This window comes from Chionomys nivalis, chromosome 22 (assembly GCF_950005125.1).
Source record: "Chionomys nivalis chromosome 22, mChiNiv1.1, whole genome shotgun sequence".
Taxonomy (NCBI): domain Eukaryota; kingdom Metazoa; phylum Chordata; class Mammalia; order Rodentia; family Cricetidae; genus Chionomys; species Chionomys nivalis.
The window spans coordinates 25,025,782-25,049,548 of NC_080107.1; the positions used below are offsets into that span (position 1 = coordinate 25,025,782).

General features: G+C 35.5%; 1 protein-coding gene across 4 annotated transcripts in view; it reads right to left on the reverse strand.

Moving 5' to 3' along the window:
* The window catches only part of Galnt13 (polypeptide N-acetylgalactosaminyltransferase 13), a 458,666-nt gene that overhangs the window by 133,251 nt on the left and 301,648 nt on the right, over positions 1-23,767 (reverse strand). For all 4 annotated transcript variants that reach the window (XM_057755642.1, XM_057755643.1, XM_057755644.1 and 1 more), the window contains one exon: positions 10,126-10,306. In XM_057755642.1, the coding sequence (XP_057611625.1) occupies positions 10,126-10,306 (181 nt within the window). The remainder of the gene's footprint in view (positions 1-10,125; positions 10,307-23,767) is intronic.

The following is a 23,767-nucleotide window of genomic DNA, read 5'->3' on the forward strand; positions in this document are numbered from 1 at the left end:
AACTTAGAACTTAAATTGGCGGTGAGAGGAGGTGGGTGTATTTAGTCTTCATTTTGAACTTTATCAGCATGATACACATTTGATGAATTTTATTTTCTTATTTCATGGGATTATAATATTATAGATAAATAGTGATAGAAGAGAGAGGTGCTGGATAAACACACACATAAATAAATATAAAATAAATAAATATAAATATACACAGAAAGAGGCAGAGAAACCTAGAGAGAGGCATAGGCAGATAAGAAGGAAAGAGATTGGAGGATCATATATAAACATGTGGGGACTCACTGAGCAGCTGAACCCACTAATGTTGGCCTATTTTTTCAGGTTATTTTTCTTTGCACTAATTTAATGATTTCTAGTCACCTTTAATCATACACATCTTGTTGATAAGTGGGTAAAGTTACTAATTCATCAATTACCCGTTCTTTCCAAAACTTTACTATGAATTAAATAGAATCAAAAAAATTCACCAGTGTTTAAAAAATTGAAATTCTCATGGAGATGTTTGATATTTCGAGGTGTCATAATAATTAGGCGGAACAAAGTTCTACCAGAATAAAAATTAGCTTCTCCTTCACATAGAATCACTGCCACATTTATCAGGCCATTGGTTGATAATCACCCATTGAATACTCACTTCAGTGGACAGGATACTGAATGTCAGGACAATCAACATGTAACTGAGTGCTCAAATCTAGGCTCTGTTGTTAATGAAGGTCGATGTTAATAGTTATTATTCCCAGAAAACAATTGGAAACTTGGGCTATTTCTAACAATAACAGCCAGGGTTTCTCCATTTTCATGGTTGAAAAGTTTATTAAAATTTATCACATCAAGTGGAAATCTATTGCTTTTCCATTTTAATACTGTGGTTATCAGAGACAGTGTATTTAGAACCATTGATGTATGTTTCTTTTTTTTTTTTTTTTTGGTTTTTCGAGACAGGGTTTCTCTGTGGTTTTGGAGCCTGTCCTGGAACTAGCTCTTGTAGAACAGGCTGGTCTCGAACTCACAGAGATCCGCCTGCCTCTGCCTCCCGAGTGCTGGGATTAAAGGCGTGCGCCACCACCGCCCGGCTTGATGTATGTTTCTATGATAACAGGGTTTTATAAACAAATTGTGATAAGAGTTCCTACTCAACCTCTCAGTCATTTCTCACTAGATCTCCCTAAATACCTAATCTCTGGTTTAATGTGTCCCAATAGTCTTCTAAACAATATCTTCTTTTAGTAAAATCCTCTGTTCTCCCAGGTCTTATTTCTTACTTCCATTACTTTGTTTCTATGACAGCTACTAATGGTTACAGTTAATCTGGTCTTTTTCTTTGATTGAAACATTATTCAGACACTTTTCTCTTGACTTATAAGATACTTAAAACATATACTTATCCAATATACTGTAGTGATAAAATTTTCTGTTATTAAGTCATACAAAATCCTTAGTTTATCAGTTTTAAAAATTACTTATGCTTTATTAGTAGAACTTTTTTTTCAGCTTCTATTTTTTTTAATCTTAACTGACATGAAAACATTAAAAATACACACATTAATGGAACATTTGACACATGTATACATGGTATAATATTTAAGCTATCTAAGTTAAACCAACACATCTCTTTAAACATTATTAGTAGAACTTTTGCACGAAGAATGCAAAGACTACTTAAAATGTTAAAAAAGTAAACAGATGACATGATAGACAACTCAATAGTGACAGTTCCTCCCCTTCATCTACTCTTTTTCCCCCTTTTAGACAAGGTCTATCTGTAGTTCTAACTGGCCTTGAAATTACTATTACAGACTACCTTGCAAATTCAGATGCTGGGATAATAAACATATATCCGTGTGTGTGTGTTTGTGCATGCATGGTTGTACACACACACACACACATGCGCGCTAGTAAATCTAACTGTGGAGAGGGAAGGTCTGAAAAATACTTTTCATTAATGAGTATATATTTTTGTCCTTTTAAAGATAACATACATAAATTAGAAAGCTTAATTGTTTGACTCATTTCATTGACATAATGTAGTTTATGTGCATAGACTGGTACCTATGCCATTTACCATGTTAATAATAATTCATATGTATTCATGTGTTCAACTGTGTGGCGAACTATCGCCGCCATTACAAGATGGCGCCGAGAGCCTGATGAACAAGTGTGTTTTGGCGTGTTAGACCAACGTCTCTACCGCCTGATCTTGCTCTTGATCTGCCCAGCAACAGCTGCTTCCAATCCCATGCGGCCACGTCTCTTTGGTTCTGAACACGCCCATTCTCCCTGTATATATTCAGCCGCTTTCCGCCACTCGGGGCCCCCTACTTCCACCAGTCAACTGTAACCGAGTGCACTTCAATAAAGCGTGATAGAGAAGGATCCTGTGTCGGTGGTCTTCATTTCATCGCTGGTCGAGTCTTGGCGGGCCACACAACTGTAGCTCTATCACACCAAGTGAGTTGTAGCCAAGCAGTTAACAACATAATGGCCATTAACTCTTCAGGATTGGTAATTGAATAATTACTCTGCTGTTGATAAAAGTGACACACTGGTTCTATGCCTTACTTGGCCTCTGTGTTTCCAAGAAAACTTTTTCCCTTCCCTTGCAAAATCCTAATCATTGTTTCTAATGTGTCTTTTCTTTCCCAGCTTGTATCTATTTTCCTGCATTCTTTTCTATGGAAGATTTGCATATCTCATTTAATATAGATATATAAGAAAATATTTTCTAAATAATCTGTATGAATATATAAATGGAGAATGCCTGCCAGTGATATGAATACTAGGACCTGAGGTAATCTGTCACTAAGAATTTATATGTATAGTCAGAAAGTGAACGCTGTCTGTCATGATTTTTTTTTCTTTCTTTTGCTTTTGAATGTGACTGCCACAACCTCACCTTAGCATGCTGGTGGATGCTAACTAACATAGCTAAATCTGTTCCATTATTCAGTTCAGGAAAGACAAGCTATTCCAAGTTGTTTAAAGTCAACTCCAACTTGTTTAGTCACTTTCTTAAGAGTTCATGTAAGTAGGTCATCCCTTATGTGAACTCACATTGTATTTTAAGTAGCAAAAAATTAATATAACATAAGAATTCCAGCAGATGAGATTTTCCAGGCCAACTAATATTGGGGACTTAGCCTGAGAGTTTAAAAATAAGAAGTGTGTGGTCTAACCAGCCTGTATACCAATGACTTCGTGTAAATGCCTGCTGCCTCATGTCAGAGTGATCCTCTCAATTCTGTTAAGAATTAGAATAGAAAGTTTAAAGTAATCAATTATATAACTCATAAGCTGCTCAATTTTAGTTATGACAGAATTAAATAATGAAATGCGGACACTATGAAAAACTGACAAGATGAAAGTGGTTACGATAAAGCTTCTCTGCATGCACCGAGGCCATATTTGATTCATATTTAATCTTCTTATATTAAATAAAACTTTCAGCCATCTCCTGACTTTAAAAAGGACAAAGAGAAATCATGCATCTTATGAAGTGCTTTGAATCATTTGCACAAACTCAGAAATTATTAAATTTCTACCTTGACCAGTTAACAAGCTTTGAGACTTGAAAATTAATCATGATCTCCTCAAAATCAAACTTTTTTTCCCCTTTTACTTTCTTGAGACAGTATTTTCTGTGTAATTGTCGTGGCTGTCCCGGAACTCACTTTTTAGAGTAGGCTCATCTCGAACTAAAGGTTATCTGCCTGCCTCTGCTTCATACGAGCTGGGATTAAAGACATGTGCCACTACTGTAAAACTAATTTATTAGGAATTTCAAACTACTTCAATCATTGTATACAGAAAATTATAATCATTAGAGCAATATATGTATAAGGTCAAAAATCCATTTAAATGCATAGGTAATTTTATTGACTAAACTCTAGAAGTAGTTACTATTTGGTGAATCAATTCATAGTAGAATGTAAGTGATACTCACTTTAGATATACTTGGAAATGTCTTAGATTTGATAATAATAATGATGTTATTCTGTGAGGTTAATTATCTGAAGTGATTGTTGTAGTATTTATCTTCACACACAAATTTCTAAGATTTCTAATCAATATGATTTATATCATTTGATGATTACTATTACAGATAGTGAATTCAAGATAATAATATAATTAATGTATTTAATTAATATAATGGGAAATGACATAATTTCTTTAATATATTTTAAAGGATAACTACTCCAAATACTACTTATTTGAATAAAGTCATAAACATATTCATATAGAGAATTGTGGTTGTATGAATAGGTATGGTCTTCAAATGCTTGGATGGTAAGGAGTAGCAATTGAGGAGGTGTGGCCTTGTTGGAGGATGTGTGGACTTTTAGAGACGTGTGTCACTAAGGAAGCCGACTTTGAAGTCTCATAGACCCTCAAGTTACTCTCTGTGTGACACACAGACTACTTCTACTGCTTGTGGATCAAGATCAGAATTCTCAGCTCCTTCTCCATTGTTGTATCTTCCTGCATATCACATGTCATGACAATAATGGACTAAACCTCTTAAGCTGTAGCCAGTCAAAATTAAATGGTTTCCCTTATAAGAGTTACTTTGGTCATAGTGTCTCTTCACCAAATAAGACAAGAGCTGTTTGAGTCTGGTCTTCTGTTAATTATTTTATCTAAAAGATCACTGTTTTACTGAAAAAAAATGGAGTGTTTTCTTTATGAAATTAATAAAGAATTTTTTAGGTATCTAAAAAACGTAAGATCATACTATTAGAAAATACAGAATGACTCCTAAAATAGAAACACTTTACTTCAACACAGTATAACAGTTCTAATGTATGTAAATACTTAAGAGAAAATATTTCAAAACGTATAAGATTATTGTCAAAATACATAAAGATCAGTGAATTCATAAAATGACAAAATATCCAAAAGTAAATGAATAAAATATATTAGTTTTAAAAATTATAAAAGCTTCGGAGGAGGGCCTTGGACTTTTCACAGGGCAGGGTACCCTGCCCTCTTTTAGGACTGGAGAGGGGGGGCTGAGGGTGAGAGAGGGAGTGGGAGGGAAATGGGAGGAGGTGGAAATTTTGAATGGTATTATTTATAAAACAAAAAAATAAGAAAATAAAAAAAGATATTGGCCAACTTTGAGCATGGTCTCATGTACTATAAATGCAGATGAAAAGCATGTGTGGGTCTCTTGGCTGCTGGATTCGGTTCCAGTTCCCAGCACTCGCAGAGGACTGTGGATGGCTACTCTTTCTGTGAGTTTATCCCCAGATAAATAAACCTTTGTTATGCTAAAAAAATATAAAAGCTTTCTTCACAGAAGAAATTCAAATGTCAGCAATAAAACTAACTGAAGAAGTTGTTGATTCTTTAAGGACAATGCAAGAAAAAGAACAAGACAGCTATGAAGAAAACCACATATGCATAATCCAGAAAGGGGAAATTTAGAGGTTTATTTAATAATATAAGAGCACAAGAGACAGTTATAGGAAAAATATCTCTAAATTCAGAGGAGGGGGTGGAAAGATAATGGGGGCCAGGGGGTTAGTGGTGATACTGCTCAAGTAGGCTCCCTTTTAGGAAGCTGGGAAGCTGATTTTTTTTCGTGTGTGTGTGTGTGTGTGATAACTTTCAAGAGAGGTACAGAATTCTTTTCTAAATATGGAACTTGTCTCACCTAGAATACAAATAAGATTACTGCAGCATTACTGAAGAAGGTGTGTTGTTTCCTGAACGTAAAAACCTTTAGAGGTATGTTTCTAGACTCTTTCTATTTAATTTCCCCTTTGTTTCTGTTCAAAGCAAGACCACAAACTGTCAATTGAGGAAAGGAGAACCCTGGGGTGATATCCAGGGAGCTGCCTCTAGTCTGCTGGCATCCAGCTAGAAATCCACCTCCCCAAAGAAAGAAAATCAATATTAATAGAACAGCAACTGTTTCAAATACGTTATTTTATGAGTACACTCAATTTTCAAGTTCCTAAAATCTTTATTCATGACTAACGGAGAATATGAACACCCGCATTTACAAGGCGTGTTCTGTGAAGAGTGGTTTTTACGTACATCATTTCATTTAAAAGGATTTGCTGGGGCAGTCAGATTGGCTCTAGCTGAGACAGCCCAATTACTATTAAAATCTGCCTCAAGCCTTAAGGGCTGATGGGCTTTAAAATCCATGATGCTAGACTGGATATCAGCATCCTTACGAAGACAGCCAGAAAGCACACTACACACATACTATTCTTTACAGCAATGACAAGCGGCATTGCTACTCATTTACACTCCAGGTACAGATGGAATTAGAAACATACCCATTCTTTCAAAGTAGCCAAATGCCAAATGGGCGCAGGCCAATACAATCAGGATATCAGTAAGCAATAAAGTAGTCAAAGAAAAGTGGTTAGCGTGTGTAGTTCTTCACGGGTTCCTACAGAATATTAAACAATTCAGGACTCAGAGAAAATAGAAATCAACAGGTGTAAAACTACCTTGATTTTATATGTTTAGGAAATTTGTATTCTATGGTTTTGGTGCTTTACAATCATTTAATCCTTGTGAGGAGGGTTGCTATACAGAGTACTTCAAAAATTATCTAAAGTTATAAAAACTGGCCACATATAAACTGCTGGGATTTTGTTGCAAGCATATGGAGTCTATCTTCAACTTTGCTCTATCTATTGGTATTTAACCTGGTTCTGGATAGTAGAGGAGGGGCAGAGCTTTGGATTTGATTACTTGGTATAAGCTAGATATCTATAGGTAATTCAACAGAAAGCAAAACAAGGTGGCTCCCATCTAAATGCATGGTTTGTTAGTTCTTCAAGTTACCACACAAATATTTTCAAGCTCTACAAAGTTATAGGAACATTTCTAGATACTAGGAGTATCAACATCTGAAAGATTTTAGACAGAGATAAGTAATTAAAGCTACCACAGCACTGTAAGAGCTTATAGCGCTGTTTAGGGTGTCTGTGTTCATTTCAATTTACTGCTGTGACAAATCACCCTGATCAGTAAACACATTGGGGTAGAAAGGTGGTATATACATCTAGGTTATAGTTCATGACAGCAGAGAGGTCACAGTGGCATGAGCTCAAAGTAGCTAGTCCTGCCACACTCACTTTCAAGAGCAGAGAGAACTACATGCATTCAGGCCTGCTAACTTGCTTGCTTGCTTGCTTGCTTGCTTGCTTGCTTGCTTGCTTGCTTGCTTGCTTGATTTCTCCTGTCTTTTACAAGACCCTTTGCCTTGGGGATTGTCCATCCCACAGTGGGCAGTGTCTTCCCTTGTCAATCTATGCATACATATTTGTGTGTTCATTACAGTGAGTGAAATTATTTTAATTATGCATGTAAAAGCCTACATTTCCCTTTTACAAATTCACTTATTGACAAAAGACACACAAAGACAGAAACTAATCACTCAGAATATGATGAATGCTTTTGGCATTTTGACTTTAACTGCAGAATCCATCAAAATGTATGGTAAATTAAATAATGACTAAAGCCAGGTTTCAGCTGGGCCGTGGTAGCACGTGCATTTAATCCCAGCACTTGGAAAGAAGAGATAGGCAGATCTCTATGAGTTCAAGACAAGCCTGGTCTACAGAGCAAGTTCCAGGAGAGGCCCCAAAAACTACAGAGAAACCCTGTCTCGAGAAAAAAAAAAGATCATTCTTAGCTTCCTAAATATCTTTACTAGGGTAAGATTGAGGGTTATCTACAACCTGACAAAGCTTCTTTTTGTTTACTCATCTAAATGCAGCTTCTGACCTGTGTAAAATCTCAGTTTCCTATTGAGAAATTATAATTTCTTATTTTTAGTTTCTACATTTGTAGGCAGATTGTTCCATTTACTTAATGTAGAGTGTTAAACTATCAATGGCTCTTATAAGATTTTAAGGAATTTCAATCCATTCCTTTCATCTCTTTTTTTTTTCTACTTGCAAAAGTACAAATCTATGTAGTAGGAACAGGTCAATCCCAAGTGCTCATGAATGTGTTAGAATATGGGCACTTCCCTGATCATACAAACAGCCTGCTCACCATTTCAAAGTCCCAAGATCAGATAGAGACTGCCTCATGTGAACTTTGAAATGGATCATTTCTGTGCTGTTTGAAAACTAGTTGTCATTCATCTACTTTTTAGCTCAATTAATAATTACAAAAAGTCTAATACTGAGACTTTAAGATCAATGCCTTGCAAATAAGGCATTTTTGATGCTACATAATTTGATATGGAGAAAATTAAAATGCCTTAACAATGAACTGTCATTTTCTGCAGTGGAACAGGAATAAACTTTGTCCAAAGTTTCTCTCCTATAGGAGTTCAAAGTTTACCACATGCTAAAATAATAATAATAATAATAAATCTCTGCTTCATTCCCTAAATTTTCATTAACTAAACTCATATCACAAGAGCAGCATTAATAACTGCAACAGTAGCTCATCGCTTTCCATTCATAAACATTAACAACATTGTTCATATGTGTGTGTATGAAGTGTACACGGGTGTGCTAACCAGACATTTACATGTGTTGTTGCTTGTTGTTCCAGTACATTGAACTCCTTGAAAGCTCATTTGCTATTCTCAGTCCCTGACCCCCTGCTCTCATATAGAAAAGGTTGTGTTTTTTTAATCATATGAGCTACTGTTAATCATACTGTTAATCATACTGTTAATACAAGCTTCATTTATTTCCTCATAATACATTTCTTTCATTCATTAGTTCTTTGTTTATTTTGTAACTTAATGTCTCTACAAGCAATGATTTTCATTCAAGAAATGCCAACAAAATAATATGGAAAGGTTATATAAATGTCACTGCTTTCCCGCAGATTTTACATATTCTGTTGAACTCTGAACATCTGGAGAGAATTTATACTATAAAGAAAATACTTGTAGTCATGAAGTAGTGTTCCTTGAAATAGCATTTGACTTGACAGAGAGACTTGAAAAAAGTGTAAAAAGGTCCTTCTATTCACATGTTCACATACACAATACCTCCAGTTTTCTTTCTGATATTGAATTCTGCATCATAAAATGGTCCATACTGGCTTTTCCATTCTTCATAATTGTTTATTACAAAATCAGTCACTGGCACTACATAAAGCTTCAGAAACCAGTGTGTGTCATTTAGAAAGCAAACTGCCCTTTTAAGCTATGTAATAGATTATATTGCAGAAAAGAGTATGAAATGCAAATCCCTTTTGTTCTTAAGGGTTACATGAGAAGGTCACTGAGTACCTTGAAGTGGTGAAATATCAAAGAAAGAACACTCAAACTGTTTTGTTAATATAATCAAAGTACCTTAAATTTTATTTTCATAATCAGATCTATATTTTGACACCTGAAGGCAATCATTATATTTAACTTGCAACATTAATTCATTAATTAATCATAAGGCTGTTTAGCCTTGCACTGCTGATCCTTATGCTTCAGTTTTTGTTATTGTATAATCATTTTAGTGCCTCACATTTCGGTCTTTATCTAAAAGTAAGTAATAATACTGTTGAAAAATCATAGAAAATTAAATAAAACTATTGCAAATACAAAATGTCCTACCATTTCTGGAACTGAATTATTACACAATTACTTATTCCTAAAAATATTCTTCCATGTAAGTTATACTTAAGTACTGAGAAATTTATAAAATATAAAAAGTATAAACAAAAAATGATAATAATCATTTCTACCTCACATCTGCAGTCTTCATTTACTTTTACTTCTATACAACTAGGACTGTGCAACTGATGTAGGAAGACATTTACCATTGAGTCTTGTTTCATTACTTCTTTACTTAACTTTATTGACTGTTTATTAAGCCATACTGTTTAAATACAAGTTAAAAATTTCCTGGTATGTGTTAAAATAAATTGGGATATCTGTGGGAATGTCATTCTTTTATTTGGGTAGAGAATAAAAAAGATTTTTCAAATATCTATTTAAGGTTTTTTTCTCATTTTAGGTGAAAAGTACTTTCTCATAAAACTTTATCATACACAATTTTCCATGATATTCTGGTACTTAATAATATTTTATTTTAGTTCTTAGGATAATAAGAACAATGAAACAGACATTCTGCGTGTTTAAATTTTTACTTTTCCTTTTAAAGGAAGGAAAGTGTCAGCATTGCTTACCTGGGGATATGATGTAGAAGAAATCTTTAAATTCATCCATCCAAACTTCTGCAAGTCTTCTGTTGTTCTTGTTAATGACATGGCCAGTGCCACCAGGGAATGTATATGGAGTTGCCTTTCGAAAAACATGACCGACGTGAGAGCAAGTCACAATCTCCAAAGAGCCTCCACATTGCCAGATCTAGGGAAAAGAGCAATTCCATGTAAGAGTCAATTGATGATACAATAAGAATACATAGCATGACCAAAGTTTCAACCATACCTCCAGATGTTACACACATAGATACAGAATTTTAAGCTAAGATAATCACATTTTAAAAAAGAAGATAGTCTCTTTAAACAATTGTAGTACTGGGACTTTGAAACTAAGATGTAGCTCTTTTCAAGTCATTTTATTAGGTAACCCAAGTTACAGTGTAAAGTTGTTACACATTGTTATTTAGCAGATAATTTAACATCCAGATTCGGATACAAAGTGAATCTCATTGTGAATTGATATAGATGATACAATATCAAAAATGTAAAAATGGTTTGAAAAACATCTATCAATTACTTTCCTTCCATTTGAGATTGCAAATACCCACTTTCAGACATCAAAGTTGGTCTCATTTGTTGTATAAACATAGATACAATATAAATGATGACAACTTCGACTCTTATATCTCAACATGGACTTTTTCCAATGGGACATGAATTAGTATATCAAAACATTTACTGGTCACATTTTTTTTTGCTTACCTCAGAGATAACCAAATATACCTGTCCATAGTACATTTTTGAGTCCACCCTCCTCTACCAGTCTGATCCTATTTTGTCCAAGGAATTTACAAAACTGTTAATTGATGGTTACACCAATCTCTCAGATGGCTGGTAAAATTAAATAAGAAATAAAGTAAAATCAAAATCATTGACATAACTGCTTTCTTTTGAATTTTTTAAAAAACTCATTCAACTCATTATTTAACCTTGATAGTGTTCTCTGAGTTTTTTGTCCTGCCCAGTTCTCCCAGTCCTTAAGTCCCAAAGAAATCACATAGAGGTCTACATTAACTATAAACTGATTGGCCTAGTAGCTGAGACTTCTTGTTAACTCTTATAACTCATATTAGCCCATTATTCTTGTCTATGTTAGGCATGTGGCTCAGTACCTTTTCCGGCAAGGCAGTCACATCTTGCTTGTTCTGTGGCTGGGTCAGGACTGCAGAATCAGCTTTCCTCTTCCCAAAATTCTCCTGTTATCATTGCCCTGTATCTAATTCCTGCCTGTTTGTCCTGCCTATACTTCCTGCTTGGCTACTGGCCAATCAGCGTTTATTTAAACTATAATTGACAGAATACAGATCATTGTCCCACAGCATGATAGCACTGTCTGAAAAATAATTTACAGATGACTCATTTGCTCAGGATGCTACTAAAACCATCAGATCCTGGCTAGATGATGATTCCAACAGAAATGCAGTTTTAATGTCCGAGAAGTTGGGCCATCTATCATCATAAACTCATACAGAGAAAGCTATGCTGCTATTCCCTCCTTTACGACATCTCCATGTCTTTTGGACTAAGGTTTTACACACGGGAACTAATTGTCAACTACTTGCAGATCCATTCTCCATGTACAGTGACATGATTGCTCTCTGAAAATTTATTTTGTTCTAAATCAGAATGGATTATTTTTCAAAAAAAATTATGTGAATTTGCTTCACTGCTTGAATCCTTCAGTGGTTTCTCATTGAACTGAAAATATAAACAAAATTCCCTCACAGTTCCTCTAAGATGGTCCATAAGTCTTTTCATATATAAATAACCTGCTATTTTCTAGAATCACATTACAGATTTTATTATATATCAAAGCCTTCTCATATTCTTACTTTATACCTATGGAATTTTATCATAACCCTTTTCCATTAAATGAGATGCCCCTTTCTCATTCTTATTCCAGCCAAAGCATGATCTCGCAAGAGCCGTTTCTATAGTCTGGGGAGATACCTCAATTGTGCTTGTAGATATTCCCTCACGCATGAGTTAAAGTCCCAGAAACAATGTTGGATGATGTGCCTTTGTGCGTATGTGCACAAAGCTCCACATAGACACTCACAAATACACATGAGTTGAAAAGAAAACCAAAAGATTTTTGAAAGAGAGATTTTCCGTATCCCTGTGCTCCTCTTTTCCTAGTTAGACTATAAAAAGCAAAGATGGCTGGTCATTTTTGTAGGCCTGAGAGCCAAATATCAAACTATGTACATTCTGAGGCAGAAAGACAATTATTATGCTGCCAAAATGAGCAAATGAATCATTTAAAATTTAGCTATCAAGGTTAATATGAGAAAAAAAATCACTGCTGGAAGAATGATTAGATAAGCACCTTTGGGATGCATATAAGTTACATATTGTGAAGTTTTAACCATATGGATTAAGACAAATTACCTTGTTAAATGTGAGCTGTTACATAGTTCTTGGAAATTAAGGGAGTTATTTGTAAGGTACCATACAGCACACGAGTAAAATAAAATCTAATTTGCAGCTCATGGCAAACGAGGCCGTTGAGCGACAAAAAGGCAACCTTACAAGCACTATTATCATCCATAACATGGGATCGCACAGTAATCTCAAATTCCCTAGATAAAGGTTTAGCAGAGTTCTTAGCATTTTCATTATAATCAGGTCTTTCTTAAAAGTGACAGTACTTCATAAAAATAACACAGAAATTAGTGCACCAGGGATTTTAAGGTCTTATTATTATAAGGAGTTCCATATTTATTGGAAGAAAAACGTTCCTTCTTTTTCAGCGATAGACCAACAACAACAACACAACAAACCAAGAAGTGGGGTTCAGTGCAAAAAGGAGAAATTACCCTTTCCCTACCAGAGTGAATTCTATGAATAGCAAATGGGCTAGCTATTCCAGTACTGCCATTTGAACAGAGAAAAATGTGCTTAAAATGTTCTTGGAAAATCATCAAGCATGCAATAAAAGCTGATTTTCATTTCTAGTGTAATAAAAATGGTGTCTAATCTAAAGAATCTAAAGAATCTGGATGCTATAGCAGACTTGACAGGTCAGAAGACTAAGGGACTGGAAGTGTATCTAGCTTCAACTCGCTTCTGAACCTTACATATCAAACATGGTGCATAAAAAAAGAGAGCTATAGACTAGCAGTATAGGTCACCAACAACTGCACAAGTAAAAAAGACAGCTGGTGGCTCTCTGTTGTGACAGAGATTGAGATCATCTCTCTACAACTCTTGGGAGTCAGAGAGATTTTGCAAAGCAAAGCACAATTTTCAGAAAATAACAAAAATGAGCATTGAAGATGATCACTACCAAAAGGAGGTGGATCTATATGGAGCCAATCACAGACATTCATAAATTAATATATTATACATGATCTACCATTTCTCCAGTCCTCTCTTTTGCCTGACTTGGATGGAGAGAGAACACAAATATACACTCAAAGGTCTTCTGTCATCATGGGCCCATGAACAAGTCACGCAAATGTCAGCTACTGTTTACATAACAAGGCCTTTACAAAGAACAGAGGGATTTTTAATAATTGGAAGCCGTCAGGAAACCATGGAGTTTGTCATAAATGGCAAGCATTAGCACTGCAAAAAATTGCTGTCTTTGAAAGCATAAAAACACGATTGGAAAAAAAATTAAGCATTATGAGTAAATAGTAAGTTATATACCACAGCAAATTCAGATTGTACAATGCATCCCCCATCAAGCAATTATTGAACCTGTCCTGGGAATTCTCTCTTGTGACTTTTATATTTTATATTGCAAATGTGCATGAGCACTGGGGTCACTGTGACACCCAGGTGACTCTGTGTCTACTCTGTCAACTCCTGGCACTCTTTCAGCTTGAGTCTTATGAGTTCTATGATAATAATAGGTCTCAGGGCATAATAACCTCAAATATGTGAACATGAAATTAGGAAAAAAATAACTTTTGAAACCAAAAGGTAACTTTGATTTTCCCCAACCCGACTCTCTCATTTGACACATTGTAATAAAAAATTCTTCCATGACCTGAATAACCTGAGTATCAGTCACACAACCTTCATGGTGTTTCTGCCCCCGGTTGGAGCCTAGGTGAATCTAGGCAAACAAACTGGCTAAAACCTTTTTACCTTCAACTCCTGCCTATTGCATTGCCATTCACTTTATTCCAGTCTTACTTCATAACTCATTCACTTAATTTTATTAAAATAAAAATGCATAACATTCTATGAGTCTTTGTTCCTGAAAACTTTCCTCTCAGACAACAGTTTTATTAATATTTTTTACTTCAAAAAGTTATCCATCTTGTGCAATAGGAATATCAGCCACCTGGAACCTAGTAGAGTGGGGAAAAAAACCAATCTCCGCCCCACTATACTCTGAGCATGCACACACCACAGATAATGGAATTTATTGAAGTACTGGTCCCAATGATCTCTGCCCTTTCTACCTTAATATGTAAGGTCAGATGTTTTGGTTTTATGCTGTCCTGCTAAATGGCAATGATCATTTCTATGGTCATCCGATGGGTTATGGATATCTTTCAATATTTAGAGGGGTTGGCAACAAGTTGTTATTGGTAATGTGTATTGATATTTCATATGTATATTGATAAACAAAACTTGGTTGAAGATTAGAGAGTAAAACATCTGCCCTAGTCAGCCTTATAGACCTTATAGGTAATGGTGACCCACACCTTTAATCATAGTATTCACACTAGTTTGCCCTAGAAATCAGGTGGTAGTGGCGCAGGCCTTTAATCCCAGCCCTAGAGAAGAATATAAGTCAGGAAGAAACAGCTCTCAAACAGTTTCATTCCAAGGATTCCTGGAGGCAGGATCACCATTTTGGACTGAGGTAGAGGTAAGAGTCAGCGGTTGACTGTTTTAGTTTTCTGATCTTCAGGTTGAACCAGAATAACTATTCCTGGGTGTTTATTATTAATGTTATATTTGGCGTACAACATTTGGGGTTCAAATTGATGAAAATGCCATTTGCTTGAGGCTTTTTAGCCACCTGCACAGGGCAAAGCTGAACCCAAACATAGCCAACTAGATTTGGGAGAAAAACTAGTGCTCTTAATTCCCATCTATCTTAGCTTCTCTTCTCTGCCTGTCTGCCTATGGCTTCCTGTGGCATTGCTAGTTTGCTGCTACCCCACGTGGCACCCCTACAACTTTCCGTGGCTCCCCACATTTTCCTGTGGCTCCCACATTCCCTAACGCTTGCCACCAACCCTGTGTGTAGCTCCCATGTGATTAGCACAGCTTCCCATGACTCCCACAGTCTGCGCACACCTGCTACATGACTGCCCTTACAGGCATCTTTAACAAAAATCTGTTCAGTTTGGTTTTGAGTTCTGCTTAGAAATCCCACAGGTTATTGACTTCGGAACAAGTAACACCAGAGCACTATGAAACAAATAGAGTTGTCTTTTATTGACAAATTCCTCTGTAGTCCACCTCTACCTTAAACTTACTACGTAGCTGAGGAAGACTTTTAAATTTGGATTTTCCTGTATACCTTCCAAATGTTAGTATTAGAGGCCTGCAATGCCAAGTCTGTTTTAGGCAGTGCAACATTCGCAATAGGCAACCATTATCAACTGAGCTCCAATCATATCATAAACAGAAATATTCTATTGTTGCCTCTACTATCTATATTTGTAAGATTTTGTAAGTGCTCGTGCCCTTAACTTTTCTATTGGAACAAATTTGTGATCATAGAAACTATTTGGAGGTTCTGTTGCTTGATTCAGGAGCAAGTAAAATGACTGCTTATTGCACATATAATTTTTGCTGATATAGTGTTGCTGTTTCTTTTCTTATGAGAAAAACACATTAAAATCTTGAATTTTACTATTTTTTAAAAATTAGAATATCAGTATCTTAAGAGTTTACTTTAACAATGATGAGTTTAAAATTATAGTCAATGATTTTTCAAATAGAATACAACATTATGTTTTCTTAAGTCATTTTATAAGAGCTGAATAAATAGGAAAAACTGAAAAGAAAATTTGTCTTAGCCAGATAAACTGGTAATGCTCAGACTTCTTTATATAATTAGGTATATCTGATTGTTGATTTGAGACTTCCAAAAGATTAATATTTATGTATTTTATCTCTGATAACCAAATTTGATTGTGTATAAAAATATTCTTTTATCCATAGAAAATTAAAGCTAGTAACTGTGATTGACTCCAGATTTTTTATAGACATCCTTTGATGATTTGTAGGAGATAATCAAAATGTAAAATTGGCCATTGCTCATTTGATCATCTATTTGATTTTCTCCCCACTGCCAAAGAAAAAATTAACTAACTTACATTATCTTTTTCATGTGTTTTGGCACCTACAGTAGTGACATTCTAATTAAGGATCATACAATTCACAGACAGCTGGTTTTTGTGACTTGTGATTATAATTTCAGAGCTCCAGAGACTAAGGCAGGAGGACCCCTACAAGTTCAAGCCTAGCCTGGGCAGCATACTTAGTCTCAGACTAGTCTAAGTGAAAGTATAAGACCTTGTCTCAGGTAAATAAATAAACAAAAAGATGCTTGTCATAAGTCAACATGTGTAATAGTACTTCAAGAGGAACTCTTTCCAAATTAACGTTGAGTCAGACTGATGCAGGCAGCTACCTGTTATTCTGAGATTTACCTTCTTCCATGCCTGCCACCATCTCTACAATGAACCATTCTGACATCTTCAATAATTAAACTAAATGGCATATAGTGGAGGACACGTGAATCAATGGTTATGTGTTTTTAGAAAGTGAGATTGGATTCCTGCTCAACCCCTTACCAGTTGAATGACCTCACTTGTTTTGTTTCTATGATTTAGGTTGTAGGTAATAAAAAAGATTGGGCAAATGTACTCAAGAGGTCTGTTGTGATGATTAAGGCAAACTAGGGCACGTAAAGATATTTAGTCTTTATATGGAAAATGAATTTGAACACAGTAGACTGGAGAGATGTATTAAGGAGTGATTGCAGTAATCTAGGGGCGAGATGATAATGTCCTGTGGTGATGATAATGAAACAGAGAGGCGTGTAATAGCCTGACACAATTTAGGGAATTAAAATTATGAATTAATGCATGTGTTTCTTGAACCATTATGTCATCCATCAGCCTTAGCTCCCAAGCTTGTTCCAGAAAACAATCCTTGTCTATGCTGCCTTTCATTGATCTGTTTTCACTGAAATATAACATTATCTACCTCTTTAACATTCCATTCAGCTCTGTATTTTTAGTTTAGTATTTAGTTAAATATTTATATTTCTTTTTAATTTTTGAGGTTTTATTTATACATACTTGTATGAAACTATGTGTTATAAATATACACACATTATATCTTATATCTTGGAAACATCATGTTTTACTTTGTAAATAAATGCAATTTAGATAGGAAAAGATCTGAATTTAATAAGATCAACCAGTAGTCCATTCTATAACTAAAATAAAATGTCAGTTTAAGTAGGTTCATAGTATATAATGATTGATTAATTCATTAAAAGGTGCATAGGGAAATATGAAGAACTGCATGATACCCCCAAAACATGTCTGTTACACAACTGAATTAGAAGCAATAATTGTTGCTTTCCTTGTCCTTGAGAAGATAAACTGGTGATTCTGATAGCATATACTACATTCACCATTAGTACTTCACTCTCCATTTTGTGTACTCACACACAGAAACACATACACACACACACACACACACAGAGAGAGAGAGAGAGAGAGAGAGAGAGAGAGAGAGAGAGAGAGAGAGAGAGAGAGAGAAATAGAAATAGAACAGGTAGATGGATGTCAAATTCTATGATTCCTATAATTGTAAAATATTCTGCAAAAGCCTTTACCGGTACAAACTAGATTCATGAAACCACTATTCTTATTTGGTAGTCATATTCAGTAGAAAGTTTTACTTTATTATAGCCTAAAACTCGGCAGCTTTTCTGCTTCACTGATTCTTTTCTCATACAATATTTTGATGATATCCTTTCCCTTCCCCAAATCTTCCCAAACCCTCCCCATCTCCTTAAATATCTGACTTTATTTTTACTCCCCATTCTTCCTCCTCTCAAAAACCATGCAAAATAATACAAACAAAAATCAATATAAACTAAATAAGGAGGAGGAGGAAGAAAAAGAAAGACAGGAAGGAAGGAAGGAAGGAAGGAAGGAAGGAAGGAAGGAAGGAAGGAAGGAAGGAAGGAAGAGAGGAAGGGAGATCCTATCAAAACAAATCACACATACACATAAAAACACAGTTGTTTTATGTTAGGTAACTATTACTGAGCATGGGACCTGTTAATTATTTTGATCAGGGGATGTCGTCTTTGTTTATTGGTTGAGCTGTGTTCTACTTTACTTTACTTTGTAACAGTTGATTCATGTAATTTGTAAGTCACCAGATCAGAGTTCATTTTTTTCTGATATTTCCTTTGAGACAAGTTCTTGTTATTTAGCCAAGCTGCCCAAACTCATATTCCCCTTGCATCTGCCTCCTTAGGGTTAGATCACAGATGTTTGCCACCATGTCTGATGATAAAGTCACATCTTGGTGTGAATAGAATTGAAGATGAGGATTTGCCTATATCAAATAGTTGTGGCCTTTATGTTGTCACCCTCCAGAGATAACAAAAAGATCAAGGCTATCCAGTACTTTATACTTTATAACTTAATGCTTCATTGTGTTTTACAATTTCATGGATCATACCTAAAGTTTATACAGGCTAATCAAGACCTGAACCACTAAGTTATAACTCAGCACAATCAAATACTGCTTTAGGGAAAAGAAATTGTTTGTGTGGAAAATAACATAATGTATTATATTTAAAATTATAAGGATAGATTCTGTTGTTGAACAAGACATAAAGCAATTATAGAATTTGTAAATGATACTAAATCTGAGCATCCTTAGAAATTTTAGAATTAAAAGAAGAGGAAGGAAGACTGAAAATGTTTTTGGAACCATAAAAATAAAACCTCAATTTTTAATGAATTCATACCTACTTGGGAAAGTTAAATTTACCTTCTCTGTATTAGAAGAACATGATAAAAATAACCACTTTGGGGAAGCTGGGGAGCTGGCTCAGTTAGTAAATGCCACATTGAGAAGAGAACCTGAGTTTAGTGCCTAGAAAACATGAGAGAGAAAGAATACGGCGATTTATACTTACAATCTTTCCTTTAGGTATATAGAGACTTGTACATGTTAGAGCCTCCCTAGCCATCCAAACTACTCAATGGCAATTTTCAGGCCAGTCACTGACCTTGTCTCAAAAACGACTGTCTGGTTTACAGGTGTCGATACTGGGTAGGAATGATAGTTGTTTCCCTCATTTAGAAGCTTGTATGGCACCATCTGCTACTTCCTTAGGGAGGGAGGAGACATTCAGGTCAGTTCCTGGTCAAGTGACTGCGGGATTTGTGTCTGAAGTGCATGGTGTCTTTAGCAATAGGGACCTAACTTCCCCATCTTACAGGGCAATGAAAGGCAACAGTAATGTTCTATGGTGTGGTTTTGTTAGGTGGTTTTTGGCTCTTGGGGGGAGCATTGTTAGATGTAAATTTTCATTTAAATTATATATTCATTTTTATATTTATAGAGACTCATGTGTACTGTATGGTTTGGGAAAGCTAGTTAATAGTATGACTTTACGCTTCCTGACTTTATTATGTCTTGCCATAGGCCAAAGCAGGTAATACTATTTAGCTATGGAACCCAAAATCCTTGAGAAATCTCCTCATGGCTAGTAACCCTATCATGGCATTGCTATTTCACCATGTTATGTGATGATATTCTTCTTAAACTGGGATTTCAAAATGGCCTTAATGAATGCTGACCCTGAGAGTTCTCCTTTATGAATTTAAAGAGAAAGCTGTGGGGATGCAGCAGACTCCTATAGGAAGGTGAATTTCAGGCCACAACATCACTTTGTAGCACAACCATTCCCACACTGCTCTCTCCCCATGTTAGTGCCCTAAGATGAGGAACCAAACTTGGTCAGAAAAAGCTCACATCAGTGTGCAAAATATGTAAGTCACACCCAAGCCTTTGGGATTTCTGTTCTAGGACTTGCAAACAAGAAAGAGGAGGACAGGGAGTGAGGGTGGGGGCAATGACATTAGGAGGCATTTCTGTTCTTCTCTGTTGAGCTTGAGCCCCTGATCCAATCTTGCCATGTTAGAGTGTATTCGATCTGCAGGACTGACTGCCTACTTTGTTTACACAGAAACTCTGTACTCATATGAAGCCCTGGCAGCACTGCGGTTCCTATGTGGTGTTTTAATATCAAAATGTATTGCATCTTAATGTATTACTTTTTGTTGTACTATATTGGTTGGCATTTTATTAAAAATAAATTGTATTATACCATATTTGTATGATTTAAGAGAAAAATTATATAACATAGAATACATGCACTATTATATAGCACAAAACCTAAAAAAGAAAATAAAAGGAAAAAAAAAAAAGACGAGGCCGAGAGAGATGCTTGCAAGTCACACATACAACAGGGTGCCAGAACAGCTAAGGTAACACCATGGCCACGTGGCGATATACAGGTTATTAGAAATGATTAATTTACAAGTTAGAGCAAGCCAGTAATAGCCTAAGCCATTGACCAAACAATTATATTAATATTAGCCTCTGAGTGATTGATTAGCCTGTAAGTGGTTGCGGGCATCTGCGGCCAGGAGAGAAGCCGGTGCATGGGGCCCCGATGAGACAGAGAAAAGCCTTCGGCTACATATGATTCCTTATGACTTTTTTTCAGACATCCTCATTGTTATTCTACCCTTCCTTCTTCTTCTGCATTTATCTCTAAGTAGAGCCCGCATTTTTTTTTCTCCTTTCCTCTCTGAGATGATTTGTACTCTCCTCTTCCCTCCTGTATTGATTCCCGATCCAGGCAATGGTCCCTTTCTACTTTTCTGATTTCTGCAGTTTTTAAAGGATATGCACTCACACTTGAGAATGAAAACCATTAAGTGTGCAGCTGGGGCTGTAACCCACTGCTTTCTAATTGGACTTGAGAACCACTAACTAGAGGGAAATAATAAATAAAGTCTAGTACTGGAAACTTAGCAAGCTACCAGGGGTTAGTGAAGTTATGGATCTTGGAGGAGAATTTACAATCACTATGTTTAACCCAGCCTAATCCCTAACTACATTCTAAATACTTATCTTTATGCCCAGTCCTTACCCCTCATTAAGCAAACTTCTCTTTGAAGCAGATGAAGATCATTACAGAAAACCACAACGAATCAAACTACAGAGTTGTGGAGCCCAGTTCCAGTATATCCATCTGCAAAGCAAATCCTTCACCTATGGGTTCAGGAAATATTGCAAAAGAGGGGAGCCAGAATATAAGACAGCATTATGTGAGATTGTCCACTGACAATGACAGAAGCTGTACTCATAGAGTCTTACCAACTAGACTGCCAAAACATAGGATGAACTGGGTCAACAAAAATAGACATGCTAATGTGGATGGGGAAAGACAAGGTGACTTCAACCCCAAACAAAGAATGACAGCCAATTAAGGAGTGCTGAGTAGGAGAAACAACTTTCCGTTGAGAAGATCACATTGGTTAGAAGAGACAAATGATCAGCGCTGAAAACTTGTATATGAGTAACATTGTCATATATATGCATTATGTAGGCATGTAAAAAATTCATAAAAAGAAGAGGTCAGAACTGAAGGAGAGTAAAAAGGTTTGTACAGGACGATTTGGAAGGGGAAAAGGGAGGTGGAAACAATGTAATTATATTGTAATATCAAAACAATAAAAAAAGTGCTGGCTACCACAGTATGCAACACCAAACTTTCTGAAGCAAATATGCTTAGGTTTGAAGCTACTGAATGTAATGACTAACATTTTTTTTTTTTTTGCTAAATGTGGAAAAGTTTAGTTTTAAAAAGGTGAATGATTTACTCATTGAAATCAAGTATTTTTCCTATCACCATTATCACAGAAATATCAAATAAGCATAGCTTTGGATTGTATTGTATGAACATATGATTGCTGGTTGAGTTGCTTACTTGAGTCTCATTAAAATACTAAAGAAATTTTGGCATAGGATTAGGGCAAAATTTCAACACTTACTGAAATGGAACTACATATAATTCTGCCATTTTGTATACTCAAAGAGGTATTCTTATCAGTAACAATTATTAAATCAAAACACAGCTCTAAAAAAAAAGAATATATTCTACGTCCTAAAACATTAGATATCAACCTCCCTAACGCTGGGATCCTTTAAATAATTCCTCATGTTGTAGTGACCCCCAATCATAAAATTATTTCTCTGGCTACTTCATAATTATATTTTGGTACTGTCATGAATTTTAATGCAACATTTGTGTTTTCTGATACTTTTGTTTATTAATTTGAAATAAAACACTGTAAAAGTTTTCACATGTCTATTACAAGAAAGGTGTTGCTAAGTTCGGTGAAGGGTTTTTGACTTGGCATCTGCTGAGCAAATACACATTGGTCACTGCCTTTGTGTCAAGCATCCTATTGAGCAGAGAAGGAATAATAAAACACATTTTTTTCAAGTCACCCACAGACAAGTTGAATTGTAAATGGTAGAACTGGGCATCTCAAAGTCTAGTCATCCACATGCATTTGACATTAGAAAGAACAGAATTTCATACTGTCAAGAAAGGGACTGACCAAAGAGAATATTACTCATGCCACGCCTACCATGTTCACGGCCAGGATTCATAACCACTTCACTGAAAACAGGTATACCTTTAGGTGGGGAAAGGGGCACAAATAATTCTAATGCCATTGATGAAATGCTATGGTTCTCTTTCAAACATTGTCTTACAGGAACACTTTTATAAAGTAAGACAAGTATGAAACATAAAAAACAACAACAACAAAACAATCCACATAGGTATATCCCAAGTGCTCATTAAAAAGCCCTAAAACCCCACTTGGATAGCATGATATAATACTAGCATTTTTGATTAATAAAACTAATTCATAGCGGTTAGTGTCGACCACATTGCAGACTGGAAATGAATTCTTATACAATTATGAGAAGCTGAGAGTATAGGTTGGTGACAATGCACTCTGCTCGGTTTACAACATCAAGGGTGTGTTATGTGTTTGTGTGTGTACAGCAACATTTAACATATTACTCTGCTCCTATAGTCAATGTAAATAGCAATGTTTTTACCCAACATGATGTTTAAAGCATAGTAAAGATAATTCTTCTTGTTCCCTATTCTTGTGAGATACAATTCATTGATATTTAAAGTTACTTTTTTTTAAATGTTTCTGATGAAGTCAAAGTTAGTAGAAAATCTTTTCCTCTTATTGGGCACCAATGTCAGTAGTCTTCTCTTCCACTTTTGTTGTTAATGAAAGCTAGATTAGACCTCCAACTCATTTACAAATAGAAACATCTCAACCAGGTTTAGCTTTCTTTCACCTCCCTCAGGAAGACATTTTCTTCCCTTCTAATGTTAAAAACTACCCTGGACTTCAAGAACTCAGAATACAGGCGATAGATCCAAGAGAGGAGGCTTTGAATATTAGCACTACCAATTGCTAACCACAAAGCTTTTTCTGTGCTGCTCAAAATATTCAGCTATATAATAGGAAAGTAGGAACTC